This window comes from Artemia sp. Qi Xiang Cuo, chromosome 17 (assembly GCF_049724085.1).
Source record: "Artemia sp. Qi Xiang Cuo chromosome 17, ASM4972408v1, whole genome shotgun sequence".
NCBI lineage: Eukaryota > Metazoa > Arthropoda > Branchiopoda > Anostraca > Artemiidae > Artemia > Artemia sp. Qi Xiang Cuo.
Window position 1 is genome coordinate 54185948 of NC_142810.1, and position 21465 is coordinate 54207412.

The 21465-nt window shown below is 33.8% G+C and overlaps 2 protein-coding genes across 2 annotated transcripts in view; both read right to left on the bottom strand.

Annotated features, from left to right (window-relative positions):
• The window catches only part of LOC148942350 (uncharacterized), a 118734-nt gene extending 113766 nt beyond the window's left edge, over window positions 1–4968 (bottom strand). The window contains exon 1 of the mRNA XM_089103303.1: window positions 4906–4968. The gene's annotated coding sequence lies outside the window, so the exon portion shown is untranslated. The remainder of the gene's footprint in view (window positions 1–4905) is intronic.
• Window positions 4969–11912: 6944 nt separating this feature from the next.
• LOC148942351 (uncharacterized) lies at window positions 11913–12410 on the bottom strand. Its single transcript, XM_089103304.1, has one exon. The coding sequence runs from the start codon at window positions 12408–12410 to the stop codon at window positions 11913–11915; it is 498 nt and encodes a 165-aa protein (XP_088959430.1).
• Window positions 12411–21465: the final 9055 nt, after the last annotated feature.

Consider the following 21465-nt stretch of genomic DNA (forward strand, 5'->3'; position numbering starts at 1 on the left):
TCGCAGAGCAATCCCCCCCCCCCTCCAAAAACCGTCATGTTTTCCTGAAAAACATCGAATAAAAAATTTTTGAGACAGTCATTCTATTCAAAATAGTCCAAAGATCATATAACAAGGCTTTTGGGGTTGATACAAACCACCAGTGTCTAGGGGCGAGGGTTGTAAGTTATGCTGTGGTGCATTGTTTTTATGGAAGTGATGGTTGTTGAACTTTAGAACAGGCTCATTTGGTTAAAAATTCTAGTTCCTTTTTAAGCGTCAAAGGTAATGGAGGGCATTTAGCCTTCCCTCCCCAACAACCTCTTTTTTCACCAAACACATCTGATTGAAATTATGAGATAGCAATTTTGTAAAAAACAGTTTAAAGAACATATAATAATGTCTCTAGGGATGAAACAACCCCCCAGCGCCCTGGGTATAGGGTTGTACGTTATGCCATGTGGGTATATATGGTGTTTATGGAATGGGCAGTTGTATAAACTTCAGAAGGGGCTTATTTGATTTGAAATTGGAAAGTTAGAGTGCCCTTTTTAAGATTCAACGTGATTTAAGAGCTACTAGACCCCCCCCCATGCTCATCATTTCCCTAAACACCTCCAATGAAAATTTGGAGATAACAATTTTGTTCATCGTAGTTAAAGGTTTCAGAAATTATGTCTGTGAGGAGGACCCCCCCCCCCTACATCTGTCAGGATAAGGGCGGTAAGTTATGCCCTGGGGACATAAAATGTTCTTATAGAAAGGTAATATTTGCTTTGGACGGGACTCATTGGATCTGCAATCAGAAGTTCTAGTGTCCTCTTTAAGAGTCAAAGCTATCAGATTGCAACTAACCCCTCCCCCACACACACACACACACAAACACGTCATTTTTCCCGAGATGTATTCAATAGATATTTTGAGACAGTCCTTTTATATTCAAAATATTCCAAATATCATATAACAAGGCTTTTGAGGTTAATATAAACTACCATAGCCTGAAGGTTATAGGTTATACACCTGGGGGATTTAAGGTTATACAGTTGAGGGATCAAAGGTATCATTGTATAAACTTTAAAAGTGGCTCAATTTGTTAAAATTGTAAGTTATAGATCTCTTTTAAGAGTCAATAGTGACAAAGGTCAAGTAGCCCTGCCCCCCCCCCCGCCTCACCCAACTACCCCTCTTTTCACTGAATGTATCTGATTAAAATTGTGCAAAGGCAATTTTGTTTAAAATAGTCCAAAGAACATTTAAAAATGCCTCCAGGGTTGGCACAATCCCCCAGAGCCCTGGGGCAAGAGCTTGAAGTTATGCCCTGGGGCCATACAAGGTTTTTCATCCAATGAGTGGTTGTATTAAATTCAGATGGGTCTCATTGTATTTTAAATTGGAAGTTATAGTACCCTTTTTAGGAGTCAACATAATTTGAGAGGCCCCCCCCCTCACGCCCATCATTTCCCATAACAAACATTCAAAAAAAGTTTTGAGATATTCATTTTTTCAGCATAGTTGAAAGGTTCAGCAAATATGTGTAGCAATTGTTGTAGTAGCAGTTGTAGTATTAGTAGCAGCATGCAAATAATATCTTTTTTCAACATCCCCTTCAGCACATAATGCAATTTTTAACTTAAAACCATCAACTAGTCCTGGAGCACTGCTGATATGACCTTTTGACAACCTATATGGGAATAGTTTATTTTGATTTATTTCAATACGGTTACAATACTGCCCAAATTTTTTTTCTTAATACCCTTAGGTTTACTAGTAATAGCAGTAGCACCAGTAGTTATAGGAGTAGCAGTAGGAATGCAGTTAATAGTAGTAGTCTTAGCTTTAGTAGTAGTAGTAGTAGTAGAAATAGCAGTAATAATAACAGTACCAGTAGTTGTAGTAGATGCAGTAGCATTATGATGCAAATATTGTCTTTGGGTTAATTCAACATCCCCCACAACATGCATTGTAAGTTTTAATTTCACACATTGAACTGTTGCTAAGATATTGCTAATATACCCTTTTGACAACCTGCATAGAGATGGCAGGTTGTCATCCGTAAAACAGAAATATTCTACAAAAATTTCACCTTCATACCTTCATAGGTTGCAGATTTTGAACCGGCCAGAAGAGACACTGTGTATACATTTAATGCTGCTTCTAAAGTCACTGTAACTAACAACACTAAAGGCATTAAGCTGAAACTTTGAGGGAACATTTAGGGGGAGTTTCAATTAAACAAAGAAAAACTATATGCATGCAGGTATTACAAGGGAATATAAGCATTATAGGGTAATAGGGACATAGGCAGTGATACTCTATCATAGGTAACAATATCATTGATATTTTAAAGGAGCAAATTTGATTGAAAATTAAAAGTTCTAGTGCCCTCTTAAGAGTCAAAAGTGATTGGAGGGCAATCAAACTTCCTCTTTGGCTCATAATTTTCCAGACATTTCTAATCAAAATTTTAAGACAACCATTTTGTTCAGCATAGCTGAACATTCTAGTAACTACATCTCTAGGGTTATTGGGCAGGTCAACCCCCACAGTTATGTAATTTGCACATTATGCTTAAAAACTAAATGTTGCTTTAAAATACAATCAAAATGTACTGTTTGTATGCTGGTTGCCAATAAGACATCTCAGCATTATACCAACAACAACTGAGGATATTAAGCTTAAAGTTTTTGGGCTGCTGCTATTACAACCTCCACTCTTAATATTTTACTAAATCAAAAGGGTGTAAGTGTATCCAGGCTATGAAAGAACAAAGATTTAATTTTTTTGGATGGTATTAAGTTTTATTTATCAGGTCAACTAGAGGATGTATATGACAAAATTAAACTAATATTTGTGTCATAATTTTCAAAAGGGTTCATGTTGGTAAAAATTGCTGAAAAAGTTTCTTTAGCATGCAAATAGCATGCCAAACTATAAATTCTTAAAAAAAAAAGATTCAAACCATTAATTTATTTTTCCCTGAAAAAGATTATGTCAATATAAAACAAAAATAAAATTAATTAAAAAAACTTTTTCCACAAAATAAGTTTTTAAAAAAAAGTAAAGAACTCCATTGAACCAAAAATGAACAAAAACAGAATCAAATAATCTACCAAGCATACAACTACCGCACATCAGAATCAATAAGTAAATGAAACTCAAAAGAAACAGAAATTGCAATAAATACCCAAGTCAAAATCAAAACAAGCAGAAATTAACATGAGTAGGGTTCAAAACCCCTATGCTTTCTAAAAGACACCATAGAAAGCTGATTCTTTGACTGAATGTCGTCAATGGTTTGGCTCTTATACTTTTGTTATTGACATTTTTGTTATTTACTTACCGTTCATTAATGTGAAGAATTTGTTTTTTTTTGTATTATTTTTTGCTCCAACCAAATCATATAGAAATTTGTTTGTGGAAAACTGGTTAGGGGTTACTCAGTCATGAATTAGAAGTTATATCTTTTGTTATGGGTGAAAATCTATTTGCAAGCAGTCAACAATGGGGTAACAAACATGTTTTCCATGGTTTTTCCCTATTCTGCTCTCTTTCCTTTGGCTTCTCTATAGTCCTGAATTTTTAGGCCCACCCCTTGCTGGCACACATGCTCTAGAGGGTCCTGAAATTTGCCTACATGACAGGTATATATTGAAATTTTGACAAAACAACATTTTACCTTAATTTTCGGTTGTCAGTTTCATTTTCTCTGGCTTTAGTTCTGAAATTGCAATTCCTGTTATTTGAAGAGAATTTTAAGCTTTATAAATGTTTTTTTTCAAAATTTATAAAATGTGTTTGTATGTCTTTGAAGCTTTATAAATTGGGATTGAGCAAAGTTATGAAGCTGAAAACAATTTTGTTGTACTTCATTTAAGCAGAATATCTATTTTGCAAGGTTTCATTTTTATAACACACTTATTTTTAAAGGTCATCAAAGGTCAGGACCCTCTAGACATAGAAGGAGTGGAGGTAGGTACTTCAAAATACCTTCTCAGGACATACTTGAGCCTGTAGACCCATCCCTGAAAGTTTCATTTTCCTAACCTAACCCCTCTCCAAGACAGCTCAAAGTAGCTAAAGTAGAATTTTACCCAGGTAAATACTTAGCATTTGTTACATCTGCTAATAAATATAAAAAGGTAAAGTTCTACCAAATCATATTATTGAGTTAGGAATAAAGTGAATACACCATTAAATGCCTTTTCTTATGCTGATTACAAATATAATAATCATTTCTATGAATTTCAGCCCCCCCCCCTATATATACCTAACATGACCCAACCTAACCTAAACTAACCTAACCCTGAATTGGCATAGCCTATATAGGGAGGGCTGAAATTTGTTTCCAATAGAAATGATTATTACATTTGTAATCAGCATAAAAAAAGGCACTGAATGGTGTATTCACTTTAGTCCTAACTCAATAATATGATTTGGTAGAACTTTACCTATAAAAATGAACTCAGTTAATAAAACAACTCCTACTTCATATAATGCATACAAAATACAAAATAGAGATGCCTAAGTTTATGCTTACAGTCACATTTTTGTAAGTAATGTGAAATGTACATTCATAACTAGGAAAATTATAGTACATATGTTTGTATATACTGTGGGAAACAAAAGCAGTATCTATATTATTCACAAAATAACATTTTCAGAGTCTGGTGGCATTTTAAAAACAGTTCTCAAGATTTCAAGTTCACAGTAGAACTTGAAATCTGAAAGCATTTTTGAAAATGTTTTGTTATAAATGGTTCTTATACCAGCAATACCTTTCTTAATGTTGATCAACAAATCCATGTGTTACTGTGAAATTCAAGTAGTGGAATATTGCCTCAAATTGTGAGTCAAAGACATTTTTCCTGATTTATTGTGTGATTTTCCTATTAATTAACCCCAATGTGATATATCATAGTTAATTACCTTATTGTTTTATTCTCTGTCTGGTTTTCTAAATGGTGATATAAAAGTTTTATTCCTATTAGCTTCAACGTTTCAAGACTTCGAATTTCGAATGTCGCTGCTGCCGTTGAAAATTTTCGAATATATTTGTTTGGCGAATTTGAAAATTTAGCCAAAAGATCAGTGAATCTGCATCATAGTGTCGATCCACTGACAAAGCAAGTGGAAGAGGGTGGGTCACGGGGCGCAAGTGCCGGTGTATCTGAAGATACTGATATCTCTAAAACTACGCGGATCAGGTGAGCAGGGATCAACGCTTCAGTAGAACCCAATATTTGCATACGACGGGGTACCACTGCTGCCATCTATAATCAAGTCTAACGCGAACAAGACCACACCTCTTTCTAGACCTGTTTGATGGTTCTGTTTGTTGATGGTTATATGGTTTGATGGTTATATGGTTTGAGTGTTATATAGTTTGATGTTGTTTCATAGTTCTGTTTGTTGATGGTTATATGTTTTGAAGATTATATTGTTCATTGGTTATATGGTTTGATGTTGTTTCATATTTCTGTTTTGTTTGTTGGTCAACTTGTTTGATGGTTCTAAGCCTAATGGATACAAACAGAAGTTTACAACATTGTCAGATAAGAGTGTTTGATGATTATATTGTTTGTTGGTTATATGGTTTGATGTTGTTTCATAGTTCTGTTCTGTATGTTGATGGTTTGATGTTGTTTCATAGTTCTGTTTGTTGATAGTTATATAGTTTGATAGTTATATGGTTTGATGGTTATATGGTTTGATGGTTATGAGTGTTGTTTCATGGTTCTGTTTGTTGATGGTTATATGGTTTGATGGTTATATTGTTTGATGGTTATATGATTTGATGTTGTTTCTGTTCTGTTTGTTGGTCAACTTGTTTGATGGTTAAATTGTTTGATGGCTATATGATTTGATGTTGTTTCTTAGTTCTGTTCTGTTTGTTGTTGGTTATATGGTTTGATGGTTATATGATATGATGTTGTTTCATAGTTCTGTTTGTTGATGGTTATATGGTTTGATAGTGTTTCTTAGTTCTGTTCTGTTTGTTGTTGGTTATATGATTTGATGCTGCTTCATAGTTCTGTTTGTTGATGGTTATATGGTTTGTTGGTTATATGGTTTGATGCTATTTCATAGTTCTGTTCTGTTTGTATGTCAACTTGTTTGATGTGTCTAAGCCTATTACTCCAAAGCTAAGTTTACATGGGGGGTTCTTGACTGTGTTCAGTAAATACGCAAGTTCCATTTGAACAGTGTTGCACAAGTTTAAAACTTTTCCAACATCACACACACGACATGAGAAGAAACCTAGCAAAGGAAGCAAGAAACAACAGACTTTCACACAAGTAAAATCATGAACCAGCATAAGTAAAAATACCAAATCATAAGTTAAGAGTTTTAGTTTAGAGTTTATAGTTCTAGTTTAGAGTTTATAGTTTTATAGTTTTAGTTAGAAATGATTATTATATTCGTAATCAGCATAAAAAAGGCATTGAATGGTGTATTCACTTTAGTCCTAACTCAATAATAATATTTGGTAGAACTTTACCTATAAAAATGAACTCAGTTAATAAAACAACTCCTACTTCATATAATGCCTACAAAATAAAGATGCCTAAGTTTACGCTTACAGTCACATTTTTGTAAGTAATGTCAAATGTACATTCATAACTAGGAAAATTATAGTACATATGTTTGTATATACTGTGGGAAACAAAAGCAGTATCTATATTATTCACAAGATAGCATTTTCAGAGTTTGACATTCTGATGGCATTTTAAAAACAGTTCTCAAGATTTCAAGTTCACAGTAGAACTTGAAATCTGAAAGCATTTTTGAAAATGCTTTGCTATAAATGGTTCTTATACCAGCAATACCTTTCTTAATGTTGATCAACAAATCCATGTGTTACTGTGAAAATCAAGTACTGGAATATTGCCTCAAATTGTGAGTCAAAGACATTTTTACTGATTTATTGTGTGATTTTCCTATTAATTGACCCTAATGTGATATATTATAGTTAATTACCTTATTGTTTTATTCTCTGTCTGGTTTTCTAAATGGTGATATAAAACTTTTATTCCTATTAGGTTCAACGTTTCAAGACTTCCAATGTCGCTGCTACCGTTGAAAATTTTCGAATATATTTGTTTGGCGAATTTGAAAATTTAGCCAAAAGATCAGTGAATCTGCATCATAGTGTCGATCCACTGACAAAGCAAGTGGAACAGGGTAAGTCAGGGGCCGCAAGTGCCGGTGTATCTGAAGATAGTAATATCTCTAAAACTATGGGGATCAGGTGAGCAGGGATCAACGCTTCAGTCGAACCCCATACTTGCATACGACGGGGCACCACTGCTGCTGTCTATAATCGAGTCTAACGCGAACAAGACCACACCTCTTTCTAGACCTGTTTGATGGTTATATGGTTTGTTGGTTATGAGTGTTGTTTCATGGTCTGTTTGTTGATGGTTATATGGTTTGATGGTTATATGATTTGTTGGTTATATGGTTTGATGTTGTTTCATAGTTCTGTTTGTTGATGGTTATATGGTTTGAAGATTAAATTGTTCGTTGGTTATATGGTTCGATGTTGTTTCATATTTCTTTTTGTTTGTTGGTCAACTTGTTTGATGGTTCTAAGCCTAATGGATACAAACAGAAGTTTACAACATTGTCAGATAAGAATGTTTGATGGTTATATTGTTTGTTGGTTATATGGTTTTCATAGTTCTGTTTGTTGATGGTTATATGGTTTGAAGATTATACTGTTCGTTGGTTATATGGTTCGATGTTGTTTCATATTTCTTTTTGTTTGTTGGTCAACTTGTTTGATGGTTTTAAGCCTAATTGATACAAACAGAAGTTTACAACATTGTCAGATAAGAGTGTTTGATGGTTATATTGTTTGTTGGTTATATGGTTTGATGTTGTTTAATAGTTCTGTTTGTTGATGGTTATATAGTTTGATGGTTATATGGTTTGATGGTTATATTGTTTGCTGTTTATATGATTTGATGTTGTTTCATGGTTCTGTTGGTTGATGGTTATATTGTTTGATGGTTATATGATTTGATGTTGTTTCATAGTTCTGTTCTGTTTGTTGGTCAACTTGTTTGATGGTTATATTGTTTGATGGCTATATGATTTGATTTTGTTTCTTAGTTCTGTTATGTTTGTTGTTGGTTATATGGTTTGATGGTTATATTGTATGGTTTGTTGGTTATATGATTTGATGTTGTTTTTTAGTTCTGTTCTGTTTGTTGATGGTTATATGGTTTGATGGTTATATGGTTTGTTGATGGTTATATGGTTTGATAGTGTTTCTTAGTTCTGTTCTGTTTGTTGTTGGTTATTTGATTTGAAGCTGCTTCATAGTTCTGTTTGTTGATGGTTATATGGTTTGATAGTTATATTGTTTGTTGGTTATATGGTTTGATGTTGTTTCATAGTTCCGTTCTGTTTGTATGTCAACTTGTTTGATGTGTCTAAGCCTATTACTCCAAAGCTAAGTTTACATGGGGGGTTCTCGACTGTGTTCAGTATAATACGCAAGTTGCATTTGAACAGTGTTGCAAGGTCCCCTACCCCAACCCCCAACTGCCCCCCGCAATTCCCTCGCTTTGCGCGCTTGAGACACAGAAGGGCCTCCCCCCCTCCACCCAACTTTTTGCCCCCCCTTATTTTTTACACTATTTTTGCGTGCTTGAGACATAGAAATTAACAAACAGAAAACGTTTTTCAGATGAAGCAGGGAACAGGTTCAAAACTTTTCCAACATCACACACATGACATGAGAAGAATACTAGCAAAGGAATCAAGAAACAACAGACTTTCACACAAGTAGATACATGAACCAGCATAAGTAAAAATACCAAATCATAAGTTAAGAGTTTTAGTTTAGAGTTTAGAGTTTTAGTTTAGAGTTTAGTTTAGAGTTTTAGTTAGAGTCATACTTTTAGTTTAGTTTTAGTTATGAATTTAGAGTTTTAGTTTAGAGTCTTAGCTTAGAGTTTTAGTTAGAGTTATAGTTTAGTCTAGTTTTAGTAAGGAGTTTTAGTTTAGAGGTGAAGTTTAGTCTAGAGTTTTAGTTAGAGTTATAGTTTTAGTTTAGTTTTAGTTAAGAGTTTTAGTTTAGAGTATAGAGTTTTAGTTTCGAGTCTTAGCTTAGAGTCTTAGTTTCGAGTCTTAGCTTAGAGTTTTAGTTAGAGTTAGAGTTTGGTTTAGTTTTAGTTAAGAGTTTTAGTTTAGAACTGTAGTTTAGATTTAGTTTAGAGTTTTAGTTTAGATTTTTAGTTAGAGTTAGAGTTTTAGTTTAGTTTTAGTTAAGAGTTTTTGTTTAGAGTATAGAGTGTTAGTTTCGAGTCTTAGAGTTGTAGTTTAGAGTCTTAGCCTAGAATTTTAGTTAGAGTTATAGTTTGGTTTAGTTTTAGTTAAGAGTTTTAGTTTAGAGTTTTAGTTAGAGTTATAGTTTAGTTTAGTTTTAGTTTAGAGTTTTAGTTTAGTGTTTTAACCTAAATTTTTAGTTTATTTAAGATTTTTAGAGTTCATAGTTTCATCTTAGAGTCTTAGCTTAGAGTTTTAGTTATTGTTATAGTTTAGTTTAGTTTTAGTTAAGAGTTTTAGTTTAGAGTTGTACTTTAGTTTTAGTTAAGAATTTAGAGTTTAGTGTTATACCTTAGAGTCTTAGCTTAGAGTTTTAGTTAGATTATAGTTCAGAGTATTAGTTTAGAGTTTTAGTTTAGAGTTTTAACCTAAAGTTTTAGTTTTTAAGAGTTTAGAGTTTTAGTTTAGAGTCATACCTTAGAGTTTTAGTTAGAGTTATAGTTTAGTCTAGTTTTAGGAAGGAGTTTTAGTTTAGAGCTGTAGTTTAGTTTTAGTTAAGAGTTTTAGTTTAGAGTATATGGTTTTAGTTTCGAGTCTTAGCTTAGAGTTTTAGTTAGAGTTATAGTTTAGTTTAGTTTTAGTTAAGAGATTTAGTTTAGATTCTTAGCTTAGAATTTTAGTTACAGTTATAGTTTAGAGTTTTAGTTTAGAGTTTTAACCTAAAGTTTTAGTTTAAAGTTGTAGTTTAGTTATAGTTAAGAGTTTTAGAGTTTAGAGTTTTAGCTTAGAATCTTAGCTTAGATTTATAGTTAGAGTTATAGTTTACTTTAGTTTTAATTAAGAGTTTTTGTTTAGAGTTGTAGTTTAGTTATAGTTTAGAATTTTAGAGTTTCGAGTTTTAGCTTAGAGTCTTAGCTTAGAGTTTTCGTTAGAGTTATAGTTTAATTTAGTTTTAGTTAAGAGGTTTAGTTTAGAATTGTTGTTTAGTTTTAGATAGGAGTTTTAGTTTAGAGTTTTAGTTTGGTATTAGCTTACAGTTTTAGTTAGAGTTATAGTTCAGTTGTAGTTTAGAGTCTATAGTTTTAAGTTAGAGTCTCAGCTCTTAGAGTTGTGTAGTTTAGAGTCTAGAGTTTTAAGTTAGAGTCTCAGCTCTTAGAGTTTTAGTTAGAGTTATGTTTTATGTTAGTTTCAGTTAAGAGTTTTTTTGGACTTGTAGTTTAGTTTTAGTTAAGTTAAGTTTAGTTTTAGTTAGTTAAGTTTTAGCCTAGAGTCTTAGCTTAGAGTTTTTAGTTACACTTATAGTTTAGTTTAGTATTAGTTAAGAGTTTTAGTTTAGAGTTTTAGTTTAGACTTTAGAGTTTTAGCTTAGAGTCTTATCTTAGACTTTTAGTTGGAGTTATAGTTTAGTTTAATTTTAGTTAAGAGTTTTAGTTTAGAGTTCTAGTTAGAGCTATAGTTTAGTTAATTTTAGTTTAGAGTTATAGCTAAGCGTTTTAGTTAGAATTATAGTTTAGTTTAGTTTTAGTTAATAGTTTTAGCTTAGAGTTGTAGTTTAGTTTTAGTTAAGAGTCTTAGTTTAGATTTTATTTTAGTTTTAGTTAGATTTATAGTTTAGTTTAGTGTTAGCTAAGAGTTATAGTTTAGAGTTTAGAGTTTTAGTTTAGAGTCTTAGCTTAGAGTTTTAGTTAGTTATAGATTGCTTTAGTTTTAGTTAAGTGTTTAGTTAGAGTTATAGTTTAGTTTAGTTTTAGTTAAGTTTAGAGTTTAGAGTTTTAGTTTAGAGTTGTTCTTTAATTTTAGATAAGAGTTTTAGTTTAGAGTTTAGATTATTAGTTTAGAGTCATAGCTTAGAGTTTTAGTTAGAGTTATAGTTTATTTTAGTTTTATTTTTGAGTCTAGAGCTTTAAGTTAGAGTCTCAGCTCTTAGAGTTTTAGATAGAGTTATATTTTATTTTAGTTTTAATTAAGAGTTTTAGTTTAGACTTGTACTTTAGTTTTAGTTAAGAGTTTTAGTCTAGAGTTTTAGTCTAGAGTCTTAGCTTAGAGTTTTAGTTAGAGTTATAGTTTAGTTTAGTTTTAGTTAGGAGCTTTAGTTTAGAGTTGTAGTTTAGTTTTAGTTAAGAGTTTTAGTTTAGTTAAGAGTTTTAGTTGAGAGTCTTAGCTTAGAGTTTCAGTTAGAGTTTTAGTTTAGTGTTAGTCAGGAGTTTTAGTTTAGAGTTGTTGTTTAGTTTCAGATAAGAGTTTAAGTTTAGAGTTTAAAGTTTTGGCTTGGAGTCTTAGCTTAGAGTTACAGTTTAGTTTAGTTTTAGTTTAGAGTCTAAAGTTTTAGTTTAGAGTCCTAGCTTAGAGTTTTAGTTAGGGTCATAGTTTAGTTTAGTTTTAGTTAAGAGTTTTAGTTTAGACTTGTAGTTTAATTTTAGTTAAGAGTTTTAGCACAGAGTCTTAGCTTAGAGTTTTTAGTTTGACTTATGGTTTAGTTTAGTTTTAGTTAAGAGTTTTAGTTTAGAGTTGTTGTTTAGTTTCAGATAGGAGTTTTAGTTTAGAGTTTTAGTTTGGTATTAGCTTACAGTTTTAGTTAGAGTTATAGTTTAGTTGTAGTTTAGAGTCAAGAGTCTTAAGTTAGAGTCTCAGCTCTTATGACACAATATCCCGACAATTTAATTAACTCTTTCCTCCCAATTTTTTTTTGTGTTCAGCACTTTCTCAAAAGTCGGGCCCAATACTCGCGCTTCTTCCGCATACTGGAGCCAACCGTTTCTTTCTATGTCATCGTAATTTGCCGATTTGTTCAAAGGTAGAACACTGCTCTTTTGTCTTTGTATTTTTACGTGAAATCTTTGCTTGTACCAATGCAAACCCCTGCACACAGTTTTCACATCACTTTCACTTCCTGTGATAAAATTTCCGTCATCTAAGAAATCTGCACTTTTCTGAAAAACGTGTTCAGAAACTTGAACACCGCACATTCTTTCTTCTACATACCGAAAGAGTGGGTCGAGATATATTTCAAATAGCGTTCCAGAACAAGGGTCCCCTTGCAGCAGACCTCTTTCTAGGTTTACTATTGTCGTCAATTTTCCATTCACTTTTATAACCACTTTCGGTGCAGAATATATTCTTTCCAATTTATCTATGACATTCTTTACGAAATTCATCTTTAATTGCATTAATAACCACAAAATCTCTCATATTACGGAATCATACGCCTTCACTATGTCAGTGCCAACTAGGGATAATAGGTTCCAACCTAACACTTTTTCCATCGTTTTTTATCTCGCCGAAGGCAAAGGTCTCTGAGAACTGTCAGGATATGTTGGGCTTTCCTGCTTTTTATTCCACCGTACTGGTAATCTCCCGCTATTTTCGCTGCGCTTTTATCCAGTCTTTTAGACCATACTATAGTATATATTCTAAAGTCGCAGTTTTTTAAGGAGATTGGTCGCCAGTTTCGAAGGTCTTCTCTAGGTCCACCCTTGTGCAACAGTGATATAACTGACAGTTCACTTTCAGGGTATCCTCTTGACCCAAATTGATTTAGCACTTTTATTAAGAATTCCTCGATTTTGCTCCACGTTAACTTATAAAAATCATAGCTTAGCCCATCCCTTCTTACCGATACTCCATTTTTTAACCCGGATGTCATTTTTTCTAATTCATGTCCCTTAATTTCTTCACCTATTTCCGTATTTTCTTCTTCTGTAACCTGGTATCTTGACTTGAATTCATCAAAGCAGTTCTCTATTGTGTTTCTTATCGGTGTTATTTTATACAACACCCTGTAAAAGAAGGTAGTTTCATTTAATATTCTTGTTTGATCCGAGGTTGTTCCACCGTTTTCGGTTCTCACTCTCCCGATTTGGTTTTCGTTTCTCTTTGCTTGCGCTTTAGCTTTTTCTGACAACGTTATCAGTCTTGATCCTTCTAGCTCTTGTAATCTATTTTTTATCTTAAAGGTTTCGAACTTTTTTTCTTCAATTTGTCTTACTTGCTTTTTTGTTTCGTAATACTCTTGCCAGATGCTTTGTCCTAAATCCATTTCTTCCTTTAGGTCTGTTAACGTCCAATACAGGTGGCGTTTGTGAGCTTCTTTCTCTCTTCTCTGTTGCTTTTCAAGACCTCTAATAAAAAAACAATTTTTGCTTTGAACGTAATCCAAAATTGGCAACGTTTGTTTCTTCAACGTAAACTCCTAGTAATTCTTTTACTTTACTTCGAATTATTGTTATGGTCTCTTTTTCTCGTAGTATATTTGGGTCCATTCTCCAAAATGCTTATTTTTTTGACGTCGATACTACGGTCCTGTCTGCATCATAATTGAACGTCATAACTAAGGCCGTGTGATCTGTGAAAGGTACTACTACGTTTTCAATCTTCGTCACATTTTTCATGAGGTTTGAAGGGCAGTTAATTCTGTCTATACGGCTCGCACCTCTTCCGTCAATATGTGTGTAAGATACCTCTTTATTCTTTTCGATCCAGGCATCTTTCAGCTTCCAAACACGTACAATTTCATTTAGTTCTTTGCTTAGTTTCCTCTTGTCATTTTACTTGGCATTACTTTTGATTTCTGTTTGCTGTAATACGCAATTGAAGTCACCTAAGACAATCATTGATTCTGCAATGAGATGCTTGATAATTTTCCTTCTGAGGAATTCTTCGCGTTGCTCAAAATTATTTGTGCCAGACGTTAAGTGTATATTAACCAAAGTGATATTTTGCCACGTGATGCTGCTCACTTTTCCATCGGTTTCATATTTCAGGCTCTCTTTATGTATGTTTTCATCATTTCGAAAAATGAATCCTGTGTCAGATACCAGTCCTGCTGATATAAACTTATAACCTTTCTCTTAAAGATACCTTATATTTGTCGGGTCTACCTCCTGGACGCACAAAATATCCAATTTATTTGTTAAAATAAAATCTAGTAGCATTTTTTGTCTTTTCTCCTGTTTTAGACAATTTAAATTTAAAGTTCCTATTCTGAAAGCCATATTTTTGTTAAGGTCTTTTAATTTTTTTTTTCCTGTTTTAATTCCTTCTTTTCTTTTCGCTTGGTTTCGCACCTTTTTCTTCTCACTGTTTGACTCCACCGAATCTTGCGAGACACTGCTATACTGTCTTTTGAGAGTGTCTCCCGGTTTTCTTGTTTCTGGCGTTTTCTTGAAAGCTGTGCCTGAAGTTGGTATCCGTGACTGTTTGCTGATCAACGCTCCTCATTTACTTTGTGCTCGGTACTCCCCTCTCCATTTTTTTTCATTTTTAGCGTACTGAGTTTGATCCAGTTGGTTGGTGGCTTCTGTTTCTGTATTTTTTACGAGCGGAGATGTGGTACATTGTTTCGGATTCTCTGGTTGGTGAATTTGTGATGTGGCTGCGAAAACTTAGTTGACTGCTTCTGTGCTGCTAAGCGATACAATACCCTGTAGTGTTGATTTAGATTTATCTGGGAGTGTGGCTAACCCGGCCGTTCCCCAAGGATTGTGGCTTTTTCCTGTTGTACCCTTCTCTGGTTTGGATTATTTCTCGGGCAGTTCGCAGCATCATGGTCGTCGTTGCGGCAAATAAAACATAGCTTGGGTTGGCCATCGCAGGATACAAAAATCTTATCTTCTTGGTTTATCATAATAGCAGTGGAATGTGGGATTCGATATACATAAGCGCTGAAGCTCGGCTTGTGGCTACCTGAATAAAATCTTCCCCTTCGAACTTCTGACGCATGTTCAGGACCTGCCCATAGCATATGAGTCCTGCTCCAACTTTATCAGCCGAAGATTCGCCGTGGATTTTTCGGAGATAAATGAGAACTGGGCGTTTGCCATGTTTTTCCACAAATACTGGGTAAACAACTTGATCAAAATTTATCTTCAGCTCCATTTTCTTCCGTTTATCGACAAAGTCATCGGTGACTACTGCAGAAATAAGTGTAACGTGCACGTTTCCAAATTTCCGCAGATCGTCAGAATCTATCGCTCGGACATTTGTTGCATTGAGATTTAGCCCCTTTAGGAAACGATGGATGTCAATATCTCGAATGGTTTTAATAATATCCTCTGGGATAGCTCTGAAGTTAAAGCTAACTGTACTCCTCTTTTTTTTCTTTTTTTTACGCAAAACTACACTTTTTCAAAATGCACCAAAACTTCGTTCGCTCCGCCCTTTCCGGAACCTCGAGAGGTCTCCGGCAACGCTGCGCCCTGATGTCACTCATATCGTCACTTCCTTCGGGATAAAACCACTGTGAAATGATACTTAAACCTTAGACGTAATTGGGAAAATACTTGCACACACTGAAACCAACACTAGACCACACTGTATCACATTCACTGATGCTTTCCAAGTTCCCTCTATCTCTGTTTTGGCACCAAAAGGGAGATTCTTTTCAAACAACTGTGACATGCGCTGCCCAGTTGCTTTATTTCTGATCTATTAGAGAAAGGGTATTCCAAATTTTACTAAAATTGAGTTACCAAATTACAAAAAAATAAAGCCTTCGTACAATATCCCCCACTAAAAATATTAGTACGGTTTTTGTTTAAAAAGGAATAAACGAAAATAAATACAAATTTACTAAGATCCACTGTAACTCAATTTCTCCTTATACTATTTCTAAATGTAACCCCTAAGACTTTTGGTCTCGATAATTTGTCTATAATTTTCTTAACTTTTTGAATATCAATCCTACTGAACGAAATCCTGTTATAGATATAAAGATCGTAAAAATATTTTAAGTCAATGTCCAAGATGTTAATTCATCTTTCCCTTTTTCTTCTTGCAAGGAAACTCGTATTTGCCTCACTTCATCCAGGCGAATGGTTGAACTTTCCCTATTCTAAAAGTAAATAGAAAATAAATATTCAATTTCGGCTTCTAAAATGTAATAGACTGTTTAGTCGTTTATCCTGAATCTGTTATAAGTTATTAAAAAAAATACTTGAGTACAACTTGGCCTTAATATAAGCTTTTCAAACTATGATTAAAAAGTTTCAGGTTTTCTTTTTCCTTTTATAATTCAAGCGTTTCGTCACCAAGTAAAATTAAGGCTCAGTCATAAATTTTGTATTTTATTGACAGTCATCACTGTACTTTGAAGAGGATATTAGATACACCTTTCCAAATGATAAGAAAATCCTTAAAGGAGTATTTAAAGGGGCCAAAAGGTCCAGTAACAATGAAAGACTTGAGAAACCAAAGGCAAATAAAAAATATATTCTACGAGGAAAAAATTTTGTACCCGTTCTCTATGTAAAAAAAATGCGACTTATAAAAATTTGTACCTTTCGAACATTCTGAACACATCTCTGTTGTCGGAGACAGGAAAATCACAGATTATTACCAGTTCAAGTTGGTGTGCGGTCACGTTAAAAGGTGTAGTTTTATATAATTTCCATAATCCATATCCTATATTTGACGGATATTTAAATCCTACCGGCAGTACCTTTTATTTTCAACAATATTTTAAATCCTATGGGCAATACGATTAGTCTTATCATTGCTCCTTAGATGGTGCTATTACTATATTTGTACCAATGTAAATTGGTCATTATTCGCCCTAAGTTGCGATTTTCCTCTGGTATTAATTGACCGAATATAAAAGAGGTCACGAGTGAAAATATTTTCTCTAAGAGTGGGGTAACTACCACTAACATTATCTCCTCTCTAACAGAGGTCATATTTCTTTACTGCTTCTTCAACCTGGCAGTAAATATTTCCGAAGAAACAAAATTGTGTTGATTTATTTAAAGTTTTGAAAGCTCCCATCTGCCCCCCCCCCCCCGCCAAAAAAAAGGACTTGAATACAGGAAACGGAAGAATCCATTAACTAGATTTTTTTTTATAAAATTATCTTGAATTGACGTCTTTTTTTCTGGTCAGAATCATACTGTGTATACAATAAGCCATTCACGGGAACCGAATGGAGGTTTCCTAGCCTTTTCCTAAAAAAATGGTATTTCCTTTCTTTCCTAAATTCGCGATTTCTGGTTCTGAGCTCTATCCAAAATGTCAAATCTTTTAAATTTTTCGGTATCCTGCTTACTTTAGAAGCCATTTTAGTAATGTGATAGCTTTCTTTGTCTCAATTTTTAGCCATGAAGACACCAATCCAGGTTCATGATCATCAATACTCTGTGAGCATATGCATATGCAACCTTTGCGCACTGGGATACAACCCTTTTCGTATCCCTATGGATGCAAATCTTTTTTGCTTGCTTAAGAAGTGGACGCAATCCCTTTTCGCATCCTTAAGAGGTGGACGAAACCCATTTTTGCATCTTTGAGAGGTGTCCTCTAAACCTCCCTCTGAAGTACATGACTCCCTGTCATGAAATGTCCGTGACTCTTAGTTACACTAAGTCTATTCCCAAGAGTTAACCTATATCTACAAACAACGGAATCTGGGCCTGTGCCTTTCGGTGGTTCACTAACTATTGCCCGGCGTTCGCAGTGCTTTCGGCAAAAATTGTCCTAAAAATTTTTTGGTGTTGGTTTATAGGTGCTAGAGCTAAATAATATTTTGCTTTGTGTCCTGTTTCACTACAGCGGACACACATTGGAGGTTTTTCACAGTCTGATTGTCTAGGTGGACCCCCGTAAGTCCAGCATTTTATGCGAGCGTTTTATGTTTCACTAAATTAATTCTTGGAATTATTAACCCTAGTTGGTCTTGACATATCTATTCTAAAATAGCTAGACTCTCCGCAGTTCAAACATTTTTTTGGGTTGTGGTTATAATATCCTACGTATTGAAATTCTACTCTGGAGTTATCTCTTTGTCCTCCAGGGGAAGTCTTGTCTCCTGAGTCAACCACCGTTGCCCCAAATATATGTCTAAGGAGTCCGTATACATTAAATCAACCGATTCAAATCTCTTTGCCAGCGCTAATAATTTATGTTTGTCGTCAGTTGCTTTAGTTTGTTCATAAACTTTCCTTCCAATTGAAGGGACCATATCACTTTTAAAAATACTAATAATTAATCATCTGCCCCTATACCAGGAGAATTTTTTGCATACTGTAGTGCCTTTCTACTAATTCGGGAGTAAAATTGGTGTGCCAATTCAGATGGCCTTTGTTTCTCGGATAGGAGTTCTTGCATTTTCTGTGCAGCTGGTTTTTCAAGTAAAAAGTCTTCTTTTAGAAGTCTTTCTAAATGGTCTAAATCTCTAATTATATAAATATCTAAGCTCGTTGAAAACCTTTGGACTTCTCCCCGTGTATGGCAAATAGCTTGATTAATTAGCAATGTCATTTTTTTCTAAACTCGTTTGTATTTGTTTAAGAGTCGTAATCCACGAATGGATTTCATTTGGATATTAAATAAAAAAAAACAAGTTTGTTTAACTGAAAGTAAGGAGCGACATTAAAACTTAAAACGAACAGAAATTATTCCGTATATGAAATGGACTTTCCCCTCCTCAACACCGCGCTCTTTAAGCTAAATTTTTTTATAGTTTTAAGAAACAATGTTGTGAGAGAGAGTCAAACTTTAGCGTAATGAGCGAGGGGTTGAGGAGGGGCCGGTCCCTTCCCTATACAGAATAATTTCTATTCGTTTTAACTCTTAATCTTGCTCCTTACTTTCAGTTTAAAAAACTTGTTTTTTTTATTTAATTTCTGATCGTTTTTTAGTTAATGCAGCTTTTATTTTGGCTCGCCGTCATTGAATAAGTAAACAAAATTTGCATAAAAATTTTACTTTCCTTTTGATAAATGGCTGTCTCTAAATTTGGTTCTGACGTAATTTACAAATTAACTTACCTAACGAACTATTATATTCGTATATTTTTCTTCTGGCAAAAAATACAAAGTTGCAAATTTTTGCAGATATGAGCTTGAAACCTATGTTATGGGTTTTCTGATACGCTGAATCTGACGGTGTGATTTTCATTAAAATTCTTTCACTTTTAGGGGATGTTTCCCCCTCTTTAAAAAATCAGGTGAGTTTTCTGAGGCTCGTAGCCTTTGATGAGTAATACTAAACTTAATAAAATTCATATATTTATAATCAGAAATATGACTCCATTATTTTGATAAATTTTTTTAAAAAAAATTTCCTTTTCTTAAATTTTGGCTTAATTTTGATCCGTATCGCTTGTTTTTTTTTTTTTTTTTTTTTTTTTAATTATTTTTTTTTTTTAATTTTATTATTGGTTTCAACCCGTATTCAAAAAAACGCTCTTTAAGTTAAAAGTTAAAAAAAAATTAATTCACAAACCCCTGAATCACACAGGCCGTTTAATTAGAATAGATAGCCATTTTGAAAGCACTAAAAAAAACTGTAGCGTAAAGAGCGAAGTATTGACTTGGGGGAGAACCCCCTCATATACGTAATAATTTCTGTTCATTTTAAGTTCTAATGTTGCTTCTTACTTTCAGTTGAAAGTACTTGTTTTTTTAATTTAATTTTTGATCGTTTTTTAAATAATGCTTGAAAATCCGCCGCCCCCTTCATAGAAATGTCCCTTACCCCAACGAAACATCCTCCATGGAAAGATTCTCCTGAGTAACCCCCGCCTCCAGCCCCCCCCCCCCCCCAAAAAAAATTCTCCCTGAAAATGTCTGTATACTTCCCAATAACCAATACACTATGTAGGCAATAGGCAAAGTTCATAACTTGCAGCCCTTCCCCTGGGAACTGTGGGGGATTAAGTCATCGTAAAAGACATATTTATTAGGTTTTATTATATTTATTAGGCTAAACAAAATAGCTATCTCAAAATTTTAATTGGGTGACTTTGAGAAAAAAACGAGCGTGGGAGGGGGCCTAGTTGCCCTCCATTTTTTTTGGTGACTTAAAAAGGGCACTAGAACTTGTAATTTCATTTTAAATGATTCCTCCTACGATATTCTAGGACCTCTGGGTCAATACAACTACCCCTGGAAAAAAAAAAAAAACAAATAAACACGCACCCGTGATCTTTCTTCTGGCAAAAAATGCAAAATTCCACATTTTTGTAGAAGGAGCTTGAAACCTCTGCAGTAGGGTTATCTGATACGCTGAATATGATGGTGTGAATTTCATTAAGGTTCTATAACCTTTAGGGGGTCTTTCCCCCTTTTTTCAAAAATGAGCCAAATTTTCTCAGGCGCTTAACTTTTGATGGGTAAGATTAAACTTGATGAAACTTATATATTTGAAATCAGAATTAAAATCTGATTCTTTTGATGTATCTATTGGTATCAAAATTCCTGTTTTTAGAGTTTCGGTTACCATTGAGCCGGGTCGCTCCTTACTTACAGTTCGTTACCACGAACTGGTTGATGTTAGTAACGAGATGGGAGGGGCCTGTTCTACAAATGGATTTTGAATCCTACTTGTGACGGTGGCATCTGTATATTGCCTTTCTAGAGCGTTTATTCTAGAATGTGCTTGTTGTAGTGCAATGTCTAACTCTTTGATTTTGTTTTCATTTGAACTCATAATGGTTCTATCTTTATAAACATTTAACGTGGGAAACGTTTTAGACCTTTAAATTGTTTTAAACTACTAAAATGAGTTAGTTTATAAATTGCGTAAGAGTTAGCTCAATATCTTAATTTAAATTAACCCTCAAGGCTAATAGTATGATTACACTTTTGAAGATGATTAACCTAAAACACTATATTAAAAAAGATTCAAGCAGGCTACAGATAATACGGACACTGGAACTTGTAACAAAGAGAAAGAAAAAGTGAAGAAACAAATAGTTCTAACTTCTAGGAAGGTAAAACTATCTAAACTTACTTTCAAGTCAACTTATTTAAATTTGTTTCTTAAATGAACACTTTTTCGAACTTTTCTGTCGCTGCTAGGATTGACGATCATCGTCAGAAAACTGAACACACACCTTCTTTGGAGGAGCAGAGGACTAAATTTTACCAAAATTTATACTTTTTATTAATCCTCCCCCCCCCCTTAAACGAAAGTTGCACCGAACTGGAGTACCGCTGAAACCAATTGTAAGATTGCCCCTACTTATCAGGGCTAAAATATGGTAGCGTGTCATCAACTGAGGCGTTGGTAAGTATCGGTACTCAAAATCCAGCGACAACTGACTTTTATTATAAAATAGAAGAAAAGGAAAAATGTTCTATTTCTAATTATTCTGAATTCACCCCCTAACTTTTCTAGGTCGGCTGTTGTTTAATCCACGTTGTTTACCGAAAAAAGGATTAATTTAGTTCTAGGCTATCAATACTTCTAATTGCAAGTGTTATTATTGAATAACTAGAC